The sequence below is a fragment of the Aphelocoma coerulescens genome (assembly GCF_041296385.1).
Source record: "Aphelocoma coerulescens isolate FSJ_1873_10779 chromosome W unlocalized genomic scaffold, UR_Acoe_1.0 ChrW_unloc_scaf_5, whole genome shotgun sequence".
Classification (NCBI taxonomy): domain Eukaryota; kingdom Metazoa; phylum Chordata; class Aves; order Passeriformes; family Corvidae; genus Aphelocoma; species Aphelocoma coerulescens.
The window spans coordinates 1,361,068-1,380,064 of NW_027184084.1; the positions used below are offsets into that span (position 1 = coordinate 1,361,068).

Sequence of the window (18,997 nt, forward strand, 5' to 3'; positions counted from 1 at the left end):
GCTGGAGCAGTGTTTTCCTGAAGTACTGTTTCCCATTGGAGGGACCCCACCTTGGAGCAGGGAAAGTGTATGAGGAGGAATCTTCCCCAAGTCAAGTCTGTTTTGCCCATGATAATAATCCATAAGTAATGTCCCTGTCCTTATCTTGACCCATGAGTTGTTTGTCATATTTTCTCCTCTGGTCTTGTTGAGGAGGGGGAATGAGTGAGTGGTTTGGTGGGCACCTGGCAGCCAGTCAAGGTCAACCCACCACAGCAAGAGAGAGTGGTGAAGCGAGAGAGAGAGCAAAAGCAGGCAGAAGCAAGAGCACCCAGAGCATGGTGACCAGTGACACAAAGTCTAGTGTGAGGCCAGTAACTAGCAGTGCACCCCATGGGTCAGTACTGAGTCCTGCCTTATCCTGGTGGACACTGAGTTGAACATGAGCCAGCAATGTGCCCTTGCAACAAAGAATGTTAATGCATCTGGGTTCCCTTAGGAGGACTGTTGCCAGCAAGTTGAGGGAGGTCATCCTTTCCCTCTACTCAGCACTGGTGAAGCCACACCTGGACTCCTGTGTCCAGTTCTGGGCTTCTCAGTACAAGAGAGACATGGACATATTGGAAGGAGTGCAATGAAGGACCACTGTTGTGGTTTAATCCCAGCCGGCAACTAAGTACCATGCAGCTGCTCACCCACTCCACCCCAGTGGGATGGGGAGGAGAATTGTGGGAAAAAAAGAAACTTGTGGGTTGAGATTAGAACAGTTTAATAATTGAAACAAAGTATAATAATACTAATTATAATAATGATAATATAAATTTTAATTTAAAAAAAACCAACCCAAACCCCAAGAAAAAGAAGTGACGCACAATACAGTTGCTCACTACACATTGCTCGATGTCCAGCCTGTGCCTGAGCAGCAATAGGCTCCTTTTGGGTAATTCATCCCAGTTTATATAGTGAGCATGATGTTCTGTGGTGTGGAATATCCCTGTGGCAGGTTTGGGTCAGTTCTCCTGGCTATGCTCCCTCCCAGCTTCTTGTGCACCTGCTCACTGGCAGAGCATGAGACACTGCAAAGTCCTTGACTCAGGGTGAACACTGCTGAAAAACAGCCAAAACATCTGTGTGTTATCAACATTATTCTCATACTGAATCCAAAACCAAACATCTCCAATGCAGACCCTCCCACAAGCCGCAGTTCTTCACAGACTACTCCAGCGTGGGACCCCCATGGTAGTCACAGGTCCTGCAAGAAAACCTGCTTCAGCAAGAGCTTCCCACAGAGTTACAGCCTCCTTTGAGCACATTCCCCTGCTCTGGCATGGGGTCCTCCACAGGTTACAGGTGGATATCTGCTCCACCATGGACCTCCATGGGCAGCAGGGGGACAACCTGTGTCACCATCGTCATCTCCACAGGCTGCAGGGGAATCTCTGCTCGGGCACCTGGAGCACCTCCTCCCCTCTGTTACGAATGAGAGGGGAGAGCTTAGACAAGTCCCTGCCTTTGCCCAGGTTTCTGGCAGTAGACAACAGCTTTATTGAGGCAGCCAGCACCCCAAAACCCACTCTCACTCACAAGTTCTTAATAATGACTGATCAGGTCTATTATAACATGCATTTATTGAATAGACACAAGAAAAAACAGATGTAAGGCTTTAACGGGCTTACTTACTACACAGAATAAACAAAAGAAACACTACTAGTGGGTTCATAAGACATTGCATGATAATAAAGGTACTTATGTTACAGGTAGCAAAGAAATAGTATAGATTAGGAGCCAATGTCACTTACCAACCAATGATGGTGGTGTGCAGTATCCTAATTTTTCTCAATCCCAGGGAAGTATCTCAAAATGGACGTCTCCACTTTCAAGAAGAACTCTCCACACACTCAAAGAGTATATAAGAGATTTCTGATTTTATGAAAATCATAGTGGTCTTTTATAATTTGTAAAAGAGCTTGTGTCTGTCAGTCAGAATTTTCACTTATCCTTTCTGTCTTGGGGTGACTTTATGATGTGTATCCCATATCACTGCCCTATGCCCAGAAATTAATTTTTGTGCCTTTCTATGCCTTTAAACTGAGCCTGAGAGGGGGGAGGAAAAACTGAGAAAAACTTTTTCAAAGCAGTTTGCAGCTTGTTCAAGGTCACACAGAGATAGAGACTTTTTTTTCAACTGTGGCAGGAGAGCGAGAAGGAAGGGAAGCACCCGGCTTGCTTTTCTTTCCAGCCAGCTTTCGGCAGTTTTTTTCCCCCCAGCTCCTTTTCCTCCAGAGAGTTGAACTTTTGTTTTCCTGGGACTGCGTTTTTTTCCTTTTCTCTCTGCTGGACAGTTTCAACATCAGAATACATTGGGAGGACTTTCCACTGAGGCCTTGGCCCTGGAGGTGGGCCCACCACCCTGTCCCAGCTCCAAGGAGGGGGAGAGAGAGATCTATGGAAGGACTCTGAAATTTTCCCAGGTTTCTCTCAGCAGAGCAAGAGATTTTATTATTTGGCATCATTATCCCTTCTCCTGTGTGTTTGTTAAATAAATAGTTTTTATCTCTTTCACTTTCCTTTGAGGAAAATTTATTTTTTCTGAACCTGGTGAGGGAGGGATGGTTGTAGCCTGCCTTCTCTCAGAGGATATATTTCTAGATTTGGCCAAACCGGAACACTTTCCCATGCATTCAAGGCAGGATGTTTATTGCTGGCTAAGGGTGTTTTCAGCCAAGATAATTCATCACAAGACAAACCACTCTGGCCTAGCTTAGCCATGGGGGAAGTAAATAAGTCTCAGGGATGAAAGGCCCTGTCACACCCTCTTTCTTCACCAAACTTGGTGCCTGCAGGGCTGTTTCTCTCACACATTCTCACTCTTCTGGCTGCTGTTGCACAGCAGTTTTTTTCCCTTCTTAAATATGTGTATCACAGAGGTGTTATCACTGCTACTGATCGGCTCAGCCTTGGCCAGCAGCAGCTCTGTCTTGGAGCCAGCAGGCACTGACTCAGACATGGGGGAAGCTTCTGGCATCTTCTCACAGAAGTCAAGAAAAGAGCAACTGGGAGCAGGGAAAGACAGCAAGAGGGAGCATGAGCACAAGCAAAGAAGTGACAGCAAGAGTGACAAAGCGAGCAGAAGAGATTTCGAAAGGAGGAGAGGAAAAGAAAAAGAGAGACCAAAAAAGCAAACGGGAGGACTTGAGGGAGAAAAAAATCCAAGAGAGAAAGCAAGTGCAGAAAACAGGGTGAGAGCGAGTGAGACCATGTGTGAGACTGCAAGGACATAATGATGCAAGGCACATTCCAGGCAAAACAACAAAGTGATAAACAGCACAGCAAATGGCAAAAGCCAAAAGCAGCCATTAGCAAGTCCTGGAATTTGATGTACAGCAAGAGAGGGAGCACTCCAAAGAGCAGGTGAGGGGCCAAATAAACCAGCACTGAGAGCAAAGAAGTCAACATCATGACCAGCAACAGCATAGTCAAGATAAAACCAGTTTAAAAAGTGAAAGGGGAAAAACCCAACAAACCCAAACAAGTGATGCAAAGGCAGGCAGTCATCACTTTTCACCAGCAGACCAATGCCCAGCCAGTCCCTAAGCAATGACTACTTTGAAAAGACTCCCCTCCCTTCCCCCTCATGTTTTAGTTATTGCTGAGCAGGGCTTGCACAGTGTCAAAACCTTTTCTGCTTTTCGTACCATCCTACCAGTGAGGAGGCTGGGGGTGCACAAGAACCTGGGAGGAGACACAGCTGGGACAGGTGACCCCAACTGACCCAAGGGATATTCCATACCATATGACATCATGCTCAGTATATAACGTGGGGGGAAGAAGGAGGAAGGAGGGGACATTTGAAGTTATGGCATTTGTCTTCCCAAGTAACCATTATGCATGATGGGGCCCTGCTCTCCTGGAGATGGCTGAACACCTGCCTGCCCATAGAAAGCAGTGAATTAATTCCTTATTTTGCTTTGATTAAGTGTGTGGCTTTTACTTTACCTTTTAAACTGCTTTATCTCAGTACAAGATAATTTTTTTCACTTTTACTCTTCTGATTCTCTCCCCAATCCTGCTGGCAGGGCAGTGAACGAGTGTCTGTGTGGTGCTTAGTTTCTGTCTGGAGTTAAACCACTACAGATGGAAAGTAGGTTGTCCGTGGATTTATGAGCTAATTACCTAATGGTGCTCTGTGACTTACTGTGAGACTGTTTTGGGGACTGGTTAAAATAATACCCTTGAGAATCCAACAGCACATATGTTGGGGTTTTAGTTTTGTCCTAGTTTTTTCTGTTAGAGGAATTTTCTCCCATATGCATGTTGCTAGGGGACAAATGACTATACTTAAGAAAGACAAAGCAGCCCGATTTGGTGGGTGGGGTGGGCCTGGCTACTCTTTGTTTCACCTGGGCGTGTTGGGAGTTCGCTCTCAGCGTCTGGAGAGAGAAGCCGCAGAGAGAAGAGCTGCTGGTTCCCGTTTTCGGCGTCTTTCCTTTCTGCTGGAAACAACACCGGGATCCCAAGGCTGCCTTCCCTGCCCTGCTGGAGGCTGGGGCTGTGGCCGCCCTGTACCGCTGCTGTTTCGAGCCTTCGCTACGCTGTAGCCGTGCTCACCCTGCCTGCCTGGAGCCCCGGGGGGTTCCCCTTTTGGATACATCTCGTCTGCCACCCGGGATTTGTGTTTGTGCCTGCCGCTCCAGCCTGCCATTCCAGCCTGCGGTTCTGGGAGTCCAGGACCGGCTGACCAGCCGGGATTTGTGAAGTTTTTTTTTGTTCCATCCTTCCCCGGGATCCCAGGGCACCAAAGGAGCCGCGTGCTCCCCGAGCTCGCTCCGGAGCGCCCCCTGCAGCCGCGGGGGAACCATCGCACCTGCCCTGCTCACCGGGAGCCGCCAGGGATCCCTGTCGGCTGCGAGCGGAACTGCACCTGAGGGGAAATAGCCTGACAGCCGAGAAGGCCAGGACTGGGTTTGTGTTTGCTGTTACTGTCATAGTTGTTGTTGTTTGGTTCGACTGGTTATCTATCTATCTATCTATCTATCTATCTATCTATCTATCTATCTATCTATCGTAAAGAACTGTTATTCCTATTTCCCACATCTTTGCCTAAAGACCCTTGATTTCAAAATCATAATAACTCAGAGGGAAAGGGGTTACATCTGCCACTTCAAGGGGGGCTTCTGCCTTCCTTAGCAGACACCTGTCTTTCAAACCGAGACAGATTTTGGCGCCCAACCGTGGGGCCTGAGGGCATTAAGAGAGAGAGGTGAAAAAGGAATAACAGTTCCTGGATAACTTAATTTGGTGTGTTGGATATAGGAACCTTGGTAGGCAGCACTATGTGGTCTACTTTGCCCTGGTTCGGGTGGCATGTGGCCGTGGCTATATTCTTCCCCTTTGCAGCTCCTTACTTGAATATGGGTCCTCTGACTAAGGCTACCATTGCTGTTATCCAGCTTGCGCTATGGGTCGAGAAGGTGAGGAATTCATGGGTTTTTAACTTCCTCCGGAATGTGGGCACGTGGATAAACGGCTATCACACACTGAGCGCATGTTTTTGGGGTTATGTTAACAATGGTACCTTCTGTGAGGAAATGACACCAGAGGAAGTTTTCCCCCAACCCCTCAACCAGTTCTTTGGACCCACCCCATCAATTTTTGAAGGGTTTAGATTCCCTCTGAATACTAACCACCTGCTGCTGGTAGGCCTACTCTATTTAGCATTCAAGGATAAGTTGAGATTGGCTTGGATAACTACCCAGACACCAGCCCCAGAGACTAGAGATCCTGCCCCAGAGCCTGATCCTGCCCCGGAACCTGACACAGCCCCAGACACTAGAGATCCTACCCCAGAGCCTGATTCAGCCCCAGAGCCTGACACAGCCCCAGACACTAGAGACCCTCCCCCACAGCCAGATACCGCCCAACAGCCCATCTCAGAAATGGACTACCCGAAATGGGTGGGGGTACTGGCGAAAGGGATGCAGGAGATGTGCCAGGAGATGGGCCAGGTGCGCAAGGAGATATGCCAGGAGATGGGCCAGGTGCGCCAGGAGATGGGCCAGGTGCACCAGGGGATATGCCAATTGCTAAGGGAATACACCTCCTCAGCTAGTGAAAAAACCTCTCCCTGCCCCAAAGAGGGTGAGTCCGACGGTGCAGCAGTGGAACCCACGGATGTTACAACCGCCCAGGTTTCAACTGAACCCCAAGGACAAGTACAGCCAGCAGCAGTCGCCCCTGTGCAAAGGAGGAAGTGTAAGACCAAATCAGTACGACCAGTTAATGATGATGGGGAACCAGGGCCCTCACAACCAGCAGGGGAGCCAGAGCCAGAAATCATCATTGAGTCCCTGTCGTACGACAGTCTCCGTGGTATGCGAGACGACATTGTGCGAAGGGGGCGTGAGCCTTATACCACCTGGCTGCTTCGGGTTTGGGACCTCATGGGCACAAGTGTGCAACTGGAAAGTGGTGAGGCAAGGTATCTGGGATCATTGACCCAGGACCCAGGTGTGAACCAGGTATTTGTGAGGGAGCCAGGACCCCTTTCTCTCTGGGACCGGCTCTTAATGAGTGTGAGAGAAAGGTTCATTCACAAAGAAAGAATGCAAGAGTACCATCATAGAATGCAGTGGAAGACACTTGAGGAAGAAATCCAGCAGCTAAGAGAGGTGGCAGTATTAGAGGTACTTTTTGGGAGGGATGGACAGCACGGTAATGACCCCGATAAGGTCAGGTGCACAGGACAGATGATGTGGAACCTGGCAGGACTAGGGCCATCGCAATACACCACTTTCATTGCAACCATTGATGCTGACAATAACCGAGAAACGGTGGGCTCTGTTGCCAACAAGCTCAGGAATTATGACAGTATGGTCAATGGCCCGCTGAAAGCTCATGTCTCTGCTGTGGTCCAGGACCTCAAAGAGGAGATAAAGGAGATAAGGGAGGAGATGAGGAAGGTCAGTGTGGCACCAGTGCAAGTCACAGGCCCCAGGGTCAGAGCCCGTCCTCCCCCTGCAAGAGAGAGAGGGTACACCCCACGAGCTGAGCTGTGGTTTTTCCTGTGTGAGCATGGGGAAGACATGAGAAGGTGGGATGGGAAACCCACTTCTATCCTGGCAGCGCGGGTGCGTGAACTCAAGGAGGGAGGCACTAACCGAGGGGGTTCCGCTAAGGTGAAAGTAGCCTCAGCCTCCCGTGACCGAGCTGCCAGGTATTACAGACGGGAGGATGATATGTCGGATCCCCTTGAAGGTACCTCTAGTATGTATGCCCAGGGAAAGAATGATAACGAGGGCTAGAGGGGGCCTGCCTCTAGCCAGGAAGAGGCACGGGAGAACCGCGTTTTCTGGACGGTGTGGATTCGATGGCCTGGCACATCAGAGCCACAAAAATATGATGCATTGGTTGATACTGGGGCACAGTGTACTTTAATGCCATCGGGACATGTGGGGGCAGAACCTGTATCCATTGCTGGGGTGACTGGGGGATCACAGCAGTTGACCCTTTTGGAAGCTGAGGTGAGCCTGACTGGAAATGAGTGGAAGAGACATCTCATTGTGATTGGCCCAGAGGCCCCGTGTATTCTGGGCATAGACTTCCTCTGGAACGGCTATTACAAAGACCCGAAAGGACTCAGGTGGGCGTTTGGGATTGCTACTGTGGAGGCAGAGTGCATTAGGCAATTGAACACCCTGTCTGGACTATCAGAGGATCCTTCTGCAGTTGGGCTCCTGAAAGTTGAAGAGCAACGAGCGCCAATTGCCACCTCGACAGTGCACCACCGGCAGTATCGGACGAATCGAGATGCTGTGATTCCCATCCACAAGATGATTCGTGAGCTGGAGAGCCAAGGGGTGGTCAGCAAGACCCACTCACCCTTCAACAGCCCCATTTGGCCTGTGCGCAAGTCTGATGGGGAATGGAGATTGACTGTGGACTATCGTGCCTTGAATGAAGTGACTCCACCGCTGAGCGCTGCTGTGCCGGACATGTTGGAGCTCCAGTATGAGCTGGAGTCCAAAGCAGCGAAGTGGTATGCTACTACTGACATTGCCAATGCATTTTTCTCCATTCCTTTGGCAGCAGAGTGCAGGCCTCAGTTTGCTTTCACCTGGAGGGGTGTGCAGTACACCTGGAACCGACTGCCCCAGGGGTGGAAGCACAGTCCCACCATCTGCCATGGACTGATCCAGGCTGCACTGGAAAAGGGTGAGGCCCCAGAACATCTGCAGTACATTGATGACATCATTGTGTGGGGGAACACCGCAACAGAAGTGTTTGAGAAGGGAGAGAGAATAATCCAAATTCTCCTGGAAGCTGGTTTCGCCATCAAGAAGAGCAAAGTCAAGGGACCTGCTCGAGAGATCCAGTTCCTGGGAGTGAAGTGGCAAGATGGACGACGTCAGATTCCCACTGAGGTCATCAATAAGATCACTGCGATGTCTCCACCGACCAATAAGAAGGAAACACAAGCTTTCCTAGGTGCCATAGGTTTCTGGAGGATGCACATTCCTGAGTACAGCCAGATTGTGAGCCCTCTCTACCTGGTTACCCGCAAGAAGAACGATTTCCACTGGGGCCCAGAACAGCAGCAAGCCTTTGTCCAGATCAAGCAGGAAATCGCTCACGCCGTAGCCCTTGGCCCAGTCAGGATAGGACCAGAGGTGAAGAACGTGCTCTACTCTGCAGCCGGGAACAATGGTCTGTCCTGGAGCCTCTGGCAGAAGGTGCCTGGTGAGACTCGGGGCCAACCACTAGGATTCTTGGAGCCGAAGCTACAGAGGGTCTGAAGCCAACTACACTCCCACAGAGAAAGAAATCTTGGCAGCTTATGAAGGAGTCCAAGCTGCCTCAGAAGTAATCGGCACAGAGGCACAACCCCCCCATGGCGCCCCGACTACCGGTGCTGGGGTGGATGTTCAAAGGAAAGGTTCCCTCCACGCATCACGCCACCGATGCTACTTGGAGCAAATGGATCGCCCTCATCACGCAGCGCGCCCGAATTGGGAACCCAAGTCGCCCTGGGATCTTGGAAATATCTACGAACTGGCCAGAAGGTGAGACTTTTGGGTTATCTTCTGAAGAAGAAGAGGAGCAGGTGACGCGTGCCGAAGAAGCCCCACCATACAACGAGCTACCAGAGAGTGAAAGACAATATGCCCTCTTCACTGATGGTTCCTGCCGAATTGTGGGTGCGAGCCGGAAATGGAAAGCTGCTGTATGGAGGCCCACATGACAAGTTGCACAGGCTACGGAAGGGGAAGGTGGATCGAGCCAATTTACTGAACTCAAACCCGTTCAATTAGCTCTGGACATAGCTGAAAGAGAGAAGTGGCCAAAGCTCTATCTCTACACTGATTCATGGATGGTAGCCAATGCTCTGTGGGGTTGGCTGGAAAGGTGGAATAAGGCAAACTGGCAGCGCAGAGGAAAACCAGTCTGGGCTGCTGAGGAGTGGAAAGGCATTGCCACTCGAGTAGAGAAACTATCTGTGAAGGCCCGTCATGTAGATGCTCACATCCCCAAGAGCCGGGCTAATGAAGAACATCGTAATAACAAGCAGGTAGATCAGGCTGCGAAAATAGACGTGTCCCAGATAGACTTGGATTGGCAACATAAAGGAGAGATATTCCTAGCTCGATGGGCCCATGATGCCTCAGGCCATCAGGGCAGAGATGCCATCTATAAGTGGGCACGAGACCGAGGGGTGGATCTAACCATGGACAGTATCTCCCAGGTGATCCATGACTGTGAGACATGCGCTGTGATCAAGCAGACCAAGCGGGTGAAGCCCCTGTGGTATGGTGGGCGGTGGTCCAAACACAAGTATGGGGAGGCCTGGCAGATTGATTACATCACACTGCCTCAAACCCGCCAAGGCAAGCGCTATGTGCTCACGATGGTAGAAGCCACCACTGGATGGCTGGAGACCTACCCTGTGCCTCACGCTACTGCCCGGAACACCATCCTGGGCCTTGAACAGCAAGTCCTTTGGAGGCATGGTACCCCTGAGAGAATTGAATCTGACAATGGGACTCACTTCAAGAACAGCCTTATAAACACCTGGGCTAGAGAACATGGCATTGAGTGGGTGTACCACATCCCTTACCATGCACCAGCAGCTGGGAAGGTTGAGCGGTGTAATGGACTGCTTAAAACCACCTTGAAGGCACTGGGTGGGGGGACTTTCAAAAACTGGGAGGTGCATTTAGCAAGAGCCACCTGGTTGGTTAACACCCGAGGCTCCACCAGCCGGGCAGGCCCTGCCCAATCCGAACCCCTACAAACAACAGATGGGGATAAGGTTCCAGTGGTGCACGTGAGAGGTATGCTTGGAAAAACTGTTTGGGTGAAGTCTGCCTTGGGCAAAGACAAACCCATCCGTGGGGTTGTTTTTGCTCAGGGACCAGGTTGTACCTGGTGGGTGATGCAAAGGGATGGAGAGACCCGATGCATACCGCAAGGGGACCTTGTTTTAGGGTGAACTACCCATGGCTCTGTACTTGTATCAGTATCAGCATGTACATATGTATATAATTTGGGTGATGCATGTATTTATATGGTTAAAAAGGTTAAGTTTCATGTAACATGTTAGTATGGGAAAAAATTCGGGGTGGATAATGTTGGGGTTTTAGTTTTGTCCTAGTTTTTTTCTGTTAGAGGAATTTTCTCCCATATGCATGTTGCTAGGGGACAAATGACTATACTTAAGAAAGACAAAGCAGCCCGTTTTGGGGGGTGGGGTGGGCCTGGCTACTTTTTGTTTCACCTGGGCGTGTTGGGAGTTCGCTCTCAGCGTCTGGAGAGAGAAGCCGCAGAGAGAAGAGCTGCTGGTTCCCGTTTTCGGCGTCTTTCCTTTCTGCTGGAAACAACACCGGGATCCCAAGGCTGCCTTCCCTGCCCTGCTGGAGGCTGGGGCTGTGGCCGCCCTGTACCGCTGCTGTTTCGAGCCTTCTCTACGCTGTAGCCGTGCTCACCCTGCCTGCCTGGAGCCCCGGGGGGTTCCCCTTTTGGATACATCTCGTCTGCCACCCGGGATTTGTGTTTGTGCCTGCCGCTCCAGCCTGCCATTCCAGCCTGCGGTTCTGGGAGTCCAGGACCGGCTGACCAGCCGGGATTTGTGAAGTTTTTTTTTGTTCCATCCTTCCCCGGGATCCCAGGGCACCAAAGGAGCCGCGTGCTCCCCGAGCTCGCTCCGGAGCTCCCCCTGCAGCCGCGGGGGAACCATCGCACCTGCCCTGCTCACCGGGAGCCGCCAGGGATCCCTGTCGGCTGCGAGCGGAACTGCACCTGAGGGGAAATAGCCTGACAGCCGAGAAGGCCAGGACTGGGTTTGTGTTTGCTGTTACTGTCATAGTTGTTGTTGTTTTGTTCGACTGGTTATCTATCTATCTATCTATCTATCTATCTATCTATCTATCTATCTATCTATCGTAAAGAACTGTTATTCCTATTTCCCACATCTTTGCCTAAAGACCCTTGATTTCAAAATCATAATAACTCAGAGGGAAAGGGGTTACATCTGCCACTTCAAGGGGGGCTTCTGCCTTCCTTAGCAGACACCTGTCTTTCAAACCGAGACAACATATAACTAACCTGAGGCTACACAGCAGCTGCAGTGGTTATTTCAACCTTGAGGCTGCAGTAGCAGCCAGGTAGTCTCTCTTGCAGAGCTACTTGCATCTGGGAAGCAAAAGTCCATCTACATTAGTGTTAGGCCTTTTTTCCTCAAAGTGAGTTGTAACAGCCATTTTCATACCTAAAAGATGTCTTTATGCCTTCCCAGTTGAGTTGATATAGATGTAATGTGAAGACTAGATTATTCATCTGATGCCTTTTTCCTGGTCTTAAAGTCAAGGGTGATACACGGTTAGAGGGGGAAAAGGGATTTTACCTTGGTATTTATTTTAAGGATCCTTAGGTGTACACGTCCAGGTCATATGCATCGAGATGTACCCCACCGCGTCTATCTCTCCCTTTGTCTTCTGTCTCCACACCTCTTACCCCCTCCCCAACATCGGGTATAACATTATAGGTTTTACTAATTAGCATATCTATCAAAATTTCCCCAATGAGAGGCTCAAATGAGCCCCCCTCCCCAAGGAGCCTTCCCCTGGATGGTTCTATCTTGGTTTACAGAATGTGTTCTGGAGAGGACCTTGGGGTCTGGGGCACACTGATCTCTGGCTATGAAGCTTCTAAAATGTTATGTCTCTTAGCTTAACAAACAAGTCCAAGAATGTAGGCAAAAAGCACTAGGAATACAGAAGTTGGAAAAAAGGTATAACAGGGGTATAAAGGAAAGGGCAAAAATCTTCATGGCATCATTTCCCCCCTTTTAGAGACTAACAAAACTTTATCTTGTCTAGTCTCTACTCTACTCTACTTTACTCTATTCTATTTTTACCCACAGAACCGGTTTACACAACTGGCTGCTCCACAGGAAATTACATAGATAATAACTACAATTACAACTATTATGAATATTTCTTTTACCCAGGCCCAGTTTGGTAACCATGAGGTGAGGGTATCAAAAATATGATCAAATTTTAAAGTGTTATTTTTAGAAGCCACTTCATGTAGAATTTGAGTTCCCTTCCAAATTTCATCCAAATCTTTCTTAATTCTTCCACTTTGGTCCACATAAGAACAGCAAGAGGTATTGACAATAGCACATACACCTCCTTGTGCAGCAAGTATGAAATTGAGAGCTATCCTGTTTTGCATAACTGCACGGGACAGACTGTCAACTTCCTCCTGTAAGGCTGAAATTGCATCTGCAGTATGCTGCTCAATATGTTCAATGACAGCCGAGATGTTTACAATTGCTCTCTCCAGTTCAACGACTCCATAAGCGGGTATAAGGGCTCTGATTATGCTATGGAAAAGTGTGGGACGTTCAATGAGGGGATTAAGAGACCTTTTCCTCCTCTCATGTGGTTTTTCAAGATGGTCAAATATTGTTATATTTGAGACCACAGCCCCAATAGCACAAGCCTGGTCTTTGTTCACAGGCATACTGTGCTGTTGCTGGCGACCACGAAGGGACCCTGAAGACCTTGAAACTCGCAGTCTTGGGTTGGAACACATCTTGCTTTGCCCCTTTCTTTGCCGGCAAATTACAGAGGGGCTGGAGCAACAATCTAAGACTGTGACCAGGACTTTAGGACCCAGCACAGAAAGGCAGAAGCACGGAAAGAGGTGAGTGAAAAGGCATCACATCTAAGCTTGTTTTCCTTAAAGGAAAAGATGAACACGTTCCAGTAAAATAGTAAAAATAAGACAACAAATAGCACATCAGGAAATTACATTTAGTAGGTGATTTTAACACAAAAGGGAGGTTTTCTTATTTTTAAATTGAAGATCCTGTGATGAAGAGGAATGCAGTAGCATACAGTTCTATTTATTTTAAATATGTTGAAGGAGAGGGAAGATCCTAGATTGTTTAATTCAGCGTGACAGTTCATTATTAGATTACTGAGTACAGATTTAAATTTAGGCCAAGGAGACAGAGATCGGATCTGCTCTCTGTCCACACATCCATTTCTGGCTTCTGTATATACTTCAGACTGGAGCAACTATAGTAGACTGATGTCATACAACTGCAGAGGATCAACAGGACTTATACCCCCATGAAAAGATTCTCTTAAAAAACAAGAGGTTTCCACTATTTGAATAGCAATAACAGAATACTAAAATATAAAATGGCATTAATAGCTGTACTACTTGGGCTGTTGTTGTATCTTCTGTTTCTTTACTGTTGATGTAATTGTATTTGAGTTTTATATAATCACTTATACATGCTTGTAAAAAGAAATAACTAGATTGCAAGAATAGCTTTATCACCAATATATTGGGTATATATGGCAAGGTTTGGAGTATGGGGGGGACTGCAGGTATGGCATCCATGATGGACACAACCAATTCCAGCTGGCTTGGCAATGGACCCACCACAGGCCAAATCTGAGCCAATCAGCAAAGTTGGTGGTGCCTGTGTGAAAGCATATTTAAGAAAGGGCAGAAAACACTGCACAGGCAGACGAGAAGCGAAAAAGAGAATGAGAAACAGCGGTGCGAACACCAAGGTCAGAGAAAGAGGAAAAAGAGACAGAAGGTGCTCTAGGCACCAGAGCAGAGATTCCCCTGAAACCTATGAGATCAGGTATTCCCCTGCAGTCCTTGGAGACGCCATACACTGGAGCAGGAGAAAAGTGTGAGAAGAAGTGGCAGAAAGAAACTGTTATGTTGTTGTGGGTTAACCCTGGTAGACAGATAAGCACCACACAGTTGCTTGCTCACTTCTCCCCCACAGTGGGACAGGGGAAGAGGAAAGGAAGAGTAAAACCAAGGAAACTTGGGGGTTAAGATCAAACAAACAAGCAAACAATAAGTGAATGATAAGTGGAAGAAGAAGGAAGAAAATAAAAACGTAATACAAAAGCAATTTTGCACCACTTCCTTGTGGATATACTGATGCTCAGCCAGTTCTTGAGCAAAAGATGTCTAACCCCCTTAAAGTCCCTTCTTTTCCCTTTTATTGCTGAACATGACATTATATGATATGGAATATCTCTTTGGTTAGTTCAGGTCATCTGCCCAGTTGTGTTCCCTCACAGCCTATTGCTCAACTCCTCCCCCAAGCTATTCACTGGGAGGACAATGTGAGAAACAGATAAGGCTTTGATATTGTGCAAACACTGTTCAGCAATAACTAAAATATTAGTGTGTTATCAGTACTGTTTTGGTAAAAATTCCAAAACACAGCACCACATGAGCTGCTTTGAAGAAAATTAACTCTATCCTAGCCAGGCCTAATACATATATACTGACTGTAACCCCCATCCCCTCTGAGATGCTTGAGGGAACAGGTAAAGGAGTTGTGAGTAAAGGAGTGAAGTTGAGCCTGGGAAATGGAGAGTTGGGTGGGAGGTGGATTTTTAGATTTTAATTTTGTTTCTCATTACACAAACTTATTTTGCCTCCCCCTTGCTGAGCAGGGAGGTGTGAGCAGGTGGGTATTTGGCTGTTAGCCAAGGTCAATCCACCACACACCAGTTAGTGAGATTTCTTTCTGACAGCACAAAAATCTAACAAAACTTTTCATTATAAAGAAACTATTTTGTTTTTCTGTTCAGGTACCATGATCAACAGGATGTTACAAGCAACTTCCTTGGAGCAATGTGGTTGATTTCAATAACATTTCTATCCATTGGATATGGTGACATGGTACCTAATACATACTGTGGGAAAGGGGTCTGTTTACTCACTGGAATCATGGTGAGTATTTCAGAATTTATTCACTGTATATGAGATTAAGTTTGTTGGAATTAATCCCCAAACTCGTGGTAGTCATAACAGAAATATTTATTTGATAACTTTTAAAGTATATAGGCTTACTTGTACCATTCCCTGGTCTTTCATTCCATGGTAATGGAATGTAAGGCTTTCATCCTCTATAGATAGACTGAAGAGCTGCATAATAAAATACAGAGAAACAATTCCACCCTGATACAATTCTCAGCTTCAAAATCACAATAGAGTCTTTCATTAAATGTTAGTATATCACATCTTGACTGTCTTTGGACATGTGTAATTGGACCACTTCTAAGAACAAACCTACAGATATTTACTTCTTAATGTAGTTACTTGCAGGTGTAGAACTGGGATGGTAGCTAGTCTCCTAAAGTGTTTTGCTTGTGCATAGTTTCCTACATTGTTTCTTATAAGTCTAATAACATATGGTCCATAGTTTTCAATTGCTTTAAATGGATTTATGCAGTGCAGTTTTCATTATAAGAGTTTTTGTTACCATTGATTGGTTAGGCCATGCATATTCAGTACTTCATATCTAATTTCAATTTTTTTGTGTTGTAGTATTTGCTTGAAGTTACATAGGGAGTAGGGCAATAAATGGTAATGGAAATTTCTACATGTTTACAATAAATAAGAAGCAAAAAACCTCCTGATCCTGCCACTTTTATTTGTATCAAGCCCCCATGTAAATTTCCCTGTGAGTGAGAAGTTCATAATGGACATAATATATAATATATAATATATATGACAGTAAGATCCACTGATCATAAAAGTAATGCAGCTTCAATATATAGACCTTCTATTAAAACATAGATATTTGGATTATGGCTGAAAAAAAATGGTAGCAAGAAGTTTCTCTTTTTGAGAAGGTATTTTAGTATATCTGTTGTTTGTAAAAGTATGTATTTTATGTTTAGAGAGTAAAACATTTCTGTAGCATTGAAGACTTTTTTTTCCAAATGCTTCTTTTTTATTGTTTAGCATCTGACAGGTTTCAGGTCATTGAGCTTTATTGAAAAAGCCTTTCAGTAAATTTTGGTAGTGTCAAATGCATATATCTTTAAATACAGAGTTTGCAATCTGGTGAAAATACAGGTGGAAAGTACAGGGATGACTCAGAAGGTTTTTCTAAAGGCTGTTGACTAAACTCATATCTGCTGTCTTCTGGGATGTTTGTTCTTCATTCTGAGCTGGAATTTGATGCCAGATGGGATTAAAAGTGGCCATAAGTTCATTAGGAAAAGAAGAGAACATACAGCATATATTGCCACAGGGATGTGCAGAACCCTGTTATAATGCTTTCCTTCTTTCCAAACACTCTTCAGAAATAAAAAGCAAATGCTTCAAGATGCAGATATTAGATCATTATCCCTCCTCATTATCATCTCTGACTACATCCTTGACAACAGATCTCTTGACAACAGGTAAATTCTAGGTTAACTTGCCTTGAATATTTATTCAAAACAAATTGTTGATCATTCCTGGCATTTCCAGTATGAAAAAAAGTTACCGTAACAGAAATCTTGGAATTTCCAAGCCCTGCAGAAGCCCAATGAAAATGTTAGTATTGATACTAACCATATTGATACCAACCATATTGATACCATGAGTTTCACACTGATATTTGATTTATATTGATGCAAATGACAGCAGCATCTCAACTGGTCTTAAAATTTTAATGGATGTGGGTTGGCTGTACAATTTTATTATGATGAAAACAAGGTAAAAATAAAATATCAGAAACATTCTCCAGATTATTGCAAGATTTTCTATGTGCTCATGAATGAACTACACAGAAGGTGAAATTGTGAGCTGTAGTTTTCATTTTGCTTATGACAGCACCATTTGGAATCAGCTTTAAAATTATTTACAGCATCTGTTTCAATTACTTTAGTGAAAAGCTACAGTAGGGGTTAATATATACTGATTACACACATAGCATTTCTTTTTCGCAACTGAAACAAGATCCCTTTGAAAATTAGGTTTGTAAAAGGTACAGATGATATTCACCTTCATGCCTTTGATTGTTTTTTATGATTAAAAATTCTGCAGCTACATTTGAAGCAGTAAGGCTTCAAACACTAGGTATGACTTACATACTCAGGATCCTATGAGGAGTTTAGGCTAAATACCTCTAGAGAGGTAACAAGAGTGTCAGGTAGAAAGTGTGTGGTGATAGTTGAAACAGTAATGAAAATCTGACCCATAATTAAGTTTTAAAGGATGTCAGCAATATGGCTTTGGCAAGCTGACATATTTGAGAAAAAAATTATGAAGCAGTGAGAGAAATTTAGAAGTTGAAATTACTTTTTCTTTGGTAAAAGATCTAAAGGATATGAAGTGTGAAACAGTGAACATATCAATGAATATATCCTCCTGCCTAAACTCCAAGACCAAAAAGTTCATAGCTCCTAAACTGGATTCTTTAAAAACAGGTAAGCTTCTAAAACTTTTATAGTAACCAATTCATATTTATTATGCAAAAGATGTGATTTCAAGATGAAAAATTTAAATTCCTAGCATCCAAAATAGCAAGTAGATTACAACAGTAACTTACTTACAGGCCTAACTTACTAACAAATCTAAAGTACTTAAGAATCCAGGAGAGCAGCATTTCTTCCACATTTGCTATAGTGTATTCACACTTGTATGCACACAGATATACATAGTCTGTACAAGGCACCTGTGAAAAATTCCCCTTGAATTCAGTAAAATTCTCATTTTGGATGCCTTTGCATCTTCTCAATGGGTGAAGGGTCGAGCCTCGAGGAGTGGGGGTATCAGCCCAGGATCCATCATCATTTGGCGATCCTTTGAGTATAGAAAACTTGAGAGTTTGCTGGCTCTGAGAGGCCCCACTCAGAGGGAGGTTGCTGGTTGCAACTGCTGTGGGCCAGGAGAGCTCAAAGGGTCTCACTTTGGACCATTGTTTATAGGGTTGCAAGAGAGTGGGCTTTAGTCATTACAATGTTTCATCCTGGCCACACTTCAGGTCAGCACGCTTAGAAAGTTTGAGAACAAAAATATTATCCCACTTGGGTGGTTATGTCACCAAATTACCAGAAACTGGGTAAAATAAAATTCCTTAACACCAATTTTTAGTGTTAAAGAGGGCATCATTTATTCAGGCACCTGGAAGGGCACGGGGAATAACTCCTCCAAACATGCCTCCTGATTTCTAGAAGTGTCTTGCTAATGTACAATCACTACATGCCTATTATAATTTGCCCATTACCATAAAAAACCCTCCCCATGTTCCCCAAGTTCCTAAATTCAGTCCTTGTTCAGGCTGTAGCTGAATTCTTGAGCCAGAAGTCTCCTCTTTATCTTCCAACATCCTTGTTTGAAGAGCAATTTCTGCATGCCTTGCTTCTCTGCTAACAGCCTGCAGACATAGTATCTTCTCTGCTAAAAGCTCACAGTCACAATAGAAATTGAATTTAACTGTTTTGGATTCAATTTCCCCCTTTGAAACTTCTCAAATTCCTTAAGGCTATTTGATAAGTTTCAACTCGATGTCTATCTATAGTTGCATACATTCCTGCAAGGTTATAATTGATCATTTTGCAAACACAGCCAATAGCAAGACCAATAATTACTACAGTTACAACTATAATTATGATGGTTTCTAATATTTCAGCCAGCCATCTTCTCAGGGACCATCCCCCTATTCCTTGAAGAATTTTATTGGACCAATTAGTTT

General features: G+C 45.6%; 1 protein-coding gene across 1 annotated transcript in view; it reads left to right on the forward strand.

Moving 5' to 3' along the window:
- The window catches only part of LOC138102919 (small conductance calcium-activated potassium channel protein 2-like), an 827,954-nt gene that overhangs the window by 66,871 nt on the left and 742,086 nt on the right, over positions 1–18,997 (forward strand). The window contains exon 5 of the mRNA XM_069000710.1: positions 15,117–15,258. Within this exon, the coding sequence (XP_068856811.1) occupies positions 15,117–15,258 (142 nt within the window). The remainder of the gene's footprint in view (positions 1–15,116; positions 15,259–18,997) is intronic.